The 7,810-nt window shown below is 34.3% G+C and overlaps 1 protein-coding gene across 1 annotated transcript in view; it reads left to right on the plus strand.

Moving 5' to 3' along the window:
- HPS5 (HPS5 biogenesis of lysosomal organelles complex 2 subunit 2) overlaps positions 1-6,191 on the plus strand; it is a 35,707-nt gene extending 29,516 nt beyond the window's left edge. The window contains exons 22-24 of the mRNA XM_070957435.1: positions 1,320-1,426; positions 2,792-3,068; positions 4,190-6,191. Coding sequence (XP_070813536.1) covers positions 1,320-1,426; positions 2,792-3,068; positions 4,190-4,250 — 445 coding nt within the window. The 3' untranslated portion in view covers positions 4,251-6,191. The remainder of the gene's footprint in view (positions 1-1,319; positions 1,427-2,791; positions 3,069-4,189) is intronic.
- The last annotated feature ends 1,619 nt before the right edge of the window (positions 6,192-7,810 follow it).

Genomic DNA, 7,810 nt, shown 5'->3' on the forward strand with positions numbered 1-7,810 from the left:
TTATATATTCCTCCTTCCATTTTCTAGACGTCTCTTTTTCTTTACAATGTTTTAGAAGCCTCTTATTGTATCCATACTTGTCTCTTTAGATTTTTCCAGTTTTCCTTTCTAGTGGGAATTGTTTGTGTTTACACTTTTAATAACACATCCTTTCTGGAAACTTCCTCTTCAGGATTTTAAGCCACTAGATTTTACCTACTTTCTAAGTTCACCAAACTGCAGTCTTGTGAAATCCAATATATACTGTATTTTTTGGATTATAAGACGCACCGAAGTGTAAGATGCACCAATATTTCAAAGAGGAAAACAAGAAAAAAAAAGTTTTTGCCCGTCCCAGCCCCCAGGAGCACTCTGCAAGCCTCCAAAACCCTCTGCGTTTTTCACAAAAACAGGGCACATAGAGGGTTTGGGAGGCTTGCAGAGTGCTCCTGGGGGCTGGGGACAGCAAAAACATGACGCGTGGGGGTTTGCACCCTGTTTTCGCAAAACTGGCCCATTTTTTTGCAAAAAAATGTTTTTGGCCTCCCAAATCCCCCACGCGTCGTGTTTTTGCCCTCCCCAGCCCCCAGGAGCACTCTGCAGGCCTCCCAAACCCTCTCTGCGTGCCCCCTTTTTGTGAAAATTGGGCCTGTTTTTTGCAAAAACAGGACATGCGGGGTGGAGTTTTGGAAGGCCAAAAATGGCTGTATTCGGTGTATAAGATGCACCAACATTTCCACCCTCTTTTAGGGGGGAATAAAGTGCGTCTTATACTCCGAAAAGTACGGTAAATCTGACTTTCCTCTATTCTTCCCCTTGATATTATGAACATGGTTATTTTTATCATCTTTATTTCTTCAACCAATTTGTCTATTGGTAAGGATTTCATCCAAGATAACAGACCCCTTATTCCTTTTTTTAATCTTCTGAAAATTTTTGAGACCTCTGTCTTATGGCAGAGTAGATTTCCAGATGTCAGTAAAAATGGAATACTGCAATGGAATACTACATATTTGAAAGATCTTCTGGCACAGATAGTCTTCATATCTTCTACCTATCCAGGCAATTTATAATAAACTCCCATGATGATATTGGCCCCCCTCCCCCTTATCCTTATGGAAATGTTCTCCAGATGATTTCAATGCTCCAATTCATTAATTATTTCAACTAATTGTATATATAACTTCATAGAACAGATCACAAATCATACCATATATTGTCAAATGCACAGACATTAATAAATTGGAGCAATAAATTAGAAATAAATTATTTCAGCTTGTTATTTAAGTTGAAAATGTCCATTTAGAACTATAATCTAATATTTCATTTTACTATTATAGCTTCTGGCCTGGATATCTTTCTCTCTGCTTGGAGTTGAATAGAAGATCAGAAGTATTTACAAAAATTGTTCATTTGGATGACATGGAGTTATTGAATATCAAAGACGGTTAGTTTAATTTATGAATCAATTATGAATATTAAGTATCTAAGGCAGGCCTGTCAAACAGGCGGCCCACGGGCTGGACATGGCCCGTGCAGGCCATGCCCACTCCGGCTCCGCAAAGGCAAAAAACATCCCGATATGTCATGCGATGTGATCGGATTTCACACCCCTGATCCAAGGCCTGCATTTTAATTTAATTAACACTGAAATAAAACAATTTCATATAACAAAAAACCCCTTCTTTTTGGAATTCTATCTAAGGAGACATTAGAACATAAATTTTGCATACAATGTGATTTTTAAAAAATATAGTTCTGCTATAAAGTGACTAAAAAGCAATTTGTGGATTTTGAAAACCTATTATATTTAGTTTTATTTTAGATTTGTTATATCCATATAATTAGAGTAGAGTCAAAGTATTATGATTTCCTAAAAACTTGCCGAGGCACCTGTTGAAATGGGCAGCTATAGAAATCAAATCAATCATCTGGCTCCAGAAGTTGAGTAGTGGTAATTGGTGATGATGTCCCTTTTTGCCATTCTTCCCTCCAGGCTCCAGTATTAAAAGTAACGTCCAGTATTTTAGTTAGTCAACATCCATTCCATTCTGCTTACGATGTAAGCTGAGGAAATTTAAGAATGTAGGATTTAATGTATCCTTGGCAATCTAATATGACCCCAGATTACTGAGAAAAGCCCAAACGTCTCCAGACTTCTCACTGTAGAGTTCCTTCTTTGTCAGTGGGAAGGATTCTACAGCAACCAATAGCCATTAGAGAATCAAAATATTATTCTCTTAATCAATCTTCTTTATCTTCCCTTATGGATACAGGTAGTCTTGAGAAGGTTGTAATAACTACGTTACAAACTTAACTAGTGATTCACTTAACAACTGTGGCAAGAAAAGTCGTAAAATGGAGGCAAGACTCACTTAACAACAGAAATTTTGGGCTTAATTGTGATCGTAAGTCAAGGACTATCTGCATATCTTCTGTGTTAACTTGGAAATTGTGAACAAATTCATTTTAATGTCTCCTTCCAATTTTCAACAACTAAAAAGCAGTCACTATGATTTGAATATGGCCCTCCTTCCATCAATTCCCTTATATAAATGCAAAATGAAATTGAACATATTCCATCTTATCCTATATATTGGATAAGATGTATAGGATAACATGTTGCTAGTATGGCTTTGTATCTTCCACTGATGTGTGTTGGACTTTATAAATCCATTGACTACTGTCTAGATCAGAATGTAGTGAGAGACATGTCCCATAATGCGTAGAGCTAAGGTATTTGCTGCATATCAAGTAAAATAAAAGTGATTTGCTGTAAAAAACTTTTTCCATAAATCAAATCTGTATTTAGGAACCATTCCGAAGACAACAGAAGAATGGAAGTTCCTCCTTTGCCTCGTGAAGAGTCATCACAACATCCATGTCTCACAAAAGGACAGAGCTGTTCTTAATGGTACTCCTGAATGGTCAAATTCTGTTACTGTTGAAAATATTGCACTCCTTGCAGCCAGAATAATTGGTCCAGATCGCTCTTTGCAGATGTTACAGGAATGTGATTTGGTAGCTGAATTATCAGAAAGATTTGCCAAGATTTGTGAGATACTAAGAATTGCTGAAAAACGGCAAAGGTACGTGTTATGAGAATTATTTCTTACAGACTATATCCAGAATATTATATTATGATTTAGAAATGTGAATAGATCAACAGATCAGTGCTTCACAATCTATTTTCTTAAGTACTATGATTTCAGTGGCTTTGATACTATGATTTTTTTCCTGACAAATAGAACATGAAATAATAAAATGCAAAAGCAAAACTTTTGGTTGCATGAGCATTTTTCTTTTAAAGACAAATGTACAACTATTACATTTTCATATTCAATATTTCTATCCAAAAATAATTCATTAGACTGAACAATTAAAAATGGAGAGCAAATTTGAATAAACAATACGTAATTTAAGAATTCAAGTCTCTTTACTTTTGTGCTTTTTTTCTGTTGTGGCAATTTTTTTCCATTAGAATTTTTTCTATACTTTTAAGAGCATTGATCAAAAGAAAGTTTTCCAGGATTTCAATATAATAAATCTGCCAATCAAAATAACTCAACCCTCAACAACTCTGAACAGTTTATAAATTTATGATTTGGAAAATTTTCTGTGATTTCCCCAAAGTTTTTTTCTGAAAAGTATTTGACCAAAGTTAATATTTAAACAGGTATTGTCACCAGAGGTGTAATAGGTAGCAACTCCTCCATCAGTCTTGAAAGATTTTGATTGATGTGTCATTTTTAAAGGTTATATTTAAGCATTACTATTATAGACAGCTTCTCATGAGTCACTATAAAAATTCTCAAATCCAGTGCCCATACTTTGTAAAGACGTCCAAGATACTCTACTGTATTTGATGTAATACTGAGTTTTTTCCTTTGATATTAAACAAAATATGGAAAGTTGCCTTTCCTGGCTATAGTTTCTTAAAACTAGATTAAATAAATATATCTCTTTTGAAGAAAATTAAGGTACTTTTGTTTTGTGAGTTTTCTTTGTGAGTTTTTAAAAATTTATTTTGAATTAGGATTTTAATTTTATTTAGTTTAGCAAAGAGGATAATAGAAAGGTCTTATAAGCACATAAAAACTTGGAGCTGTGGTAGTGACAAGTATGTTATATTTCATATGGGTCAATTAGCTTGATGAAATAACTTATTTCTTTACCATTTTCCCCCTTTATTCTTCACTTCTGTTGGCAGAGCCCTGATCCAGTCCATGCTAGAAAGATGTGACCGATTTCTGTGGTCTCAACAAGCATAAAAGCACCCTGGATTGTAAAGTTTGATAAGAATTCATTTTTTTTACGTTGCATCATTTTAAAGAAAAACCTTCCTGTATAGAAAAGGTGCAGTAATGAATATAATAAAGCTTTGATTTTTTTATTAGATATCTCTTCAGTATTAGAGACTATATTTCAAATTATTTATAAGTGTTGTCTTGCATGACATTATTACCAAAAAGACGGAAAATCATTTATATGCAAAATATTTTTTCAACTAATGGGAACAGGCATGAAGATGAAATTCTTTATTCTTATTATGTACTATATATGTACTAAGTCCGTGATGGTGAACCTGGGGCACGCGTACCCGAAGTGGCACGCAGAGCCATGTTGCTCGGCATGCACAGTGTCGCCTGTTCCTCTTCCGAGTTTCTGGTATGCATGCGCATACGAAGATCAGCTGGCCTTTGTGTGTGCTGATCATCACGTGCACATGGGCGGCAGTAACCGGAAGACTTGCTGGCCAGCATGCATACAGGCCCCGGAAACCTTATCCGGTGTGTGCATGCCCCCTGGGCAGTTCCTCTTCCTGGTTGCGGGCCTGACAAGCACGCACAAAGTGCTCCCTTTTCAGCACTTGGTGCTGCGCGCACATTCCCTTTTCACCATCACTATTTAACACTAAGTGTTAAATTTGGTTATACTAAAATAATGAAATTTTTAACAACTTTTCTGTCAAAAGTTTTGGATTTTTTAATAACAGCTTGCAAATGAATATAATTACAACTACTTTATCATTAAAAAAACTATGATGTACTTTCTGAATTAAACTGAAACCTTCAGCATGGTGCATTGTTCAGTTAAGCATTATATGATTGTATCTAACATTCTACATATGTAACAATATTGCAAAACTTTACTAGTTATATTAAAAAATGAAAGAATAAAATTAAGCAGCAATACTAATATACAATTCCAAACAGACATTCACGTAACTTACATGTATTTAAAACTTGCCTATTTTAGCATTGTGAGTTGGTACAATTCACTGTCTAATAGAATGAGTAAAAAAAATACCCACATTTTTCTAAAAACATGTCTGAGAGGAGAAGTAGGAAGGAGAATTGTCTTACTTGGATTTTCAAAAAATTGAAGGCATTGCTGGTAGATAAATGAAACTTTCTTACCTTGCATCTGATTGCGTTTTTCATGTATGCACTTACAATGGTTTGAATAAGCATCTAAATTATGCTTATGTATGATCCATGACATGGACCATATACTACTGTATGATTTTTTTTTTGTCGCTAAGGTAATTTTTGGTAGCTGGGGAAGGGAAAGATTAATCATAAATTTATTATGATTAGTCTTGCATTTTATTAAATCGAATTAGAATTGCACCATCTTTATTGTCTAGTTTACAGTATTTCAAGGGCAGACATTTCATGCTGTTAATGTGTTTCAGGGTAGAAAGCGTGCAATGTATTTTTTTCTCTTAGGTTGAATAAAGCAAAAGAAAGCAAAAGAGCGCTAAATAAAAAAGACCTGATAACTATAAGCCACAATCCAAAGAATCCCATTCCCACATGCAGAGGCTGATCTGTTTCATCTTCATAGACACATAGCAGCTTATTGTTTTATTTTGGGAAGGTTTTCGATGGAACCAGGGGGGTAGGCTAGAGCCACACTGTTTAAACCCTTGAAATCTGGGCTCACCCTGTTGTATAAATGAGTACTACCTCAAGTTTGTTTAAAGACTGATTCAGATGCACAGAGAGTTCATGAAATAGTACTTATATTTTGCACTGCATTCTATTTTCAAAATTATTTTAGTGTATGTCTTATTTGTCTTCAATTTTTACAAGAAATAATTAACAAGCACTCAGTATTACTTTGTAAGCATTTTGATATTAACAGAAATCTGGAATCATGTTCAGTTTTTTACCTAAGATGATATTTAATAAAGTTAATATAATTTCCTTGTTTCTTTATTTTTCAGGACTTTCAGTGATAAAGTTTTATCATAGAATGTTAGATTTAGTTCCTTTTTATAATGTACGTAAGTGTTTCATTGAAAAACATTTCACTTTTCTTAAATATGACTAATAAATTTAATCACATAGAAAGTTTAGGATTGTTGAAACTGAAATTCCTGTACTTTTCAGCTAAGATTCCCCAAGAGAGAAAGCACAGAGAGAAAGCTTTATTTTGGCACTTGGACTTTAATCAAATCTTCCAAATAGATGTGTAATGCCAAAGTTGGTCTTTGTGCTGGGGCAGCTAAATCAGAAAGAAGCTTTCCTGTGGTTATCTATTAAGGAACAAAAAGAGAAGAATTCAAGAAACCAAGCAAGGATTGCAATCCTTAAAAAGTTTTTCCTTCCTGTGAGATGTGAAAATTTCTTCTTACATATCTTATTATTTTAATGCAGTGTTTCCTAACCTTGGCAAGTTTAAAATATGGCATGGCTGGCTATAGAATTAGTCCACACATTTTAAAGTTGCTAACGTAGTTCTTAAACACTGTTCTAAAGCCAAGAACATCTGTTAGTCTGACAGCTTTGAGGTTTTTTTTCAGGTGAATAATAACATAGTCACTTCTCCCAATATTTTTAATTTTTAAACATTATTGGATTTGATGCAATAGCAACTTTTATAACGTATTTCTAAATTTTATTTATGCATATATAGATTTGCCTTCAACTATATAATTGGAGGCAATTGAGTGTCCCATTTTGGAGTTGAAGGGGCTTTAACATCAGTTCTTTCACACCTCTCCTGTTTAGCATATACTTAATATATCTATGAGTGGGTAACCTGAATTATAAAATATATGTAGATAAAATAGATAAAATAACAAATATTACAAATAAAATGCTACTTCCACTATCTGTTTAGTGTTGTCTGGATCCATTTATGCCACATATCCCTAATCTTTCATTTCCTTGCTTAAAGTGTGTATGTGGATGGGGAAAATGATTGATGCTGACCAGAGATACTAATTTAATAGAGATACTAATGGTCAGAGATACTAATTTAATAAATGAAATGATTCACTTAACAACTGGCAAAAAAGTCATAAAATGGAGCAAACTCATATAACAAATGTTTCATTTAGCAACATAAATTTTGGTGTCAATTGTGGTCGTAACTCGAGGATTACTTGTACTTGGTTGATTACATAGACATACCCATGCTGGTTTCTTGGAAAATGTATGGAAATTGTTTGCTGTTGCCTTAGTCTGAAGTGGTGTGTGTTTTTTTAAAAAAAATTCCCAATAAGTGATTCTTGGGCATGCAATAAAGGCAGCAACAACTTCCAAGAGTCACATTTCAATTGTTCTCCTAAGGGGGGGGGGACTCCCAATGTTATCAGCTCCTCCATTGGACCGCCACCGTTCTTATCCTTCCCGATCATCTGATTTAAGAGGAGTTAACAGTTAAGGAGCTAAGCAGCATTTTTAAAAGCCACATTACTCAACAGGCTTTTCCTACCTTATTTGATGTGTAAAAAAAAAAAAAACCACACACACACACACAACCAAACAAGTACAAAGGTAAAAAAAACCAACACAAAACCCTTGAATTGACTGACCCA

The sequence above is a fragment of the Pituophis catenifer genome, unplaced genomic scaffold (assembly GCF_029215685.1).
Source record: "Pituophis catenifer annectens isolate HBS135680 unplaced genomic scaffold, rPitCat1.0.hap2 SCAF_1, whole genome shotgun sequence".
In the NCBI taxonomy this organism is placed as follows: Eukaryota; Metazoa; Chordata; class Lepidosauria; order Squamata; family Colubridae; genus Pituophis; species Pituophis catenifer.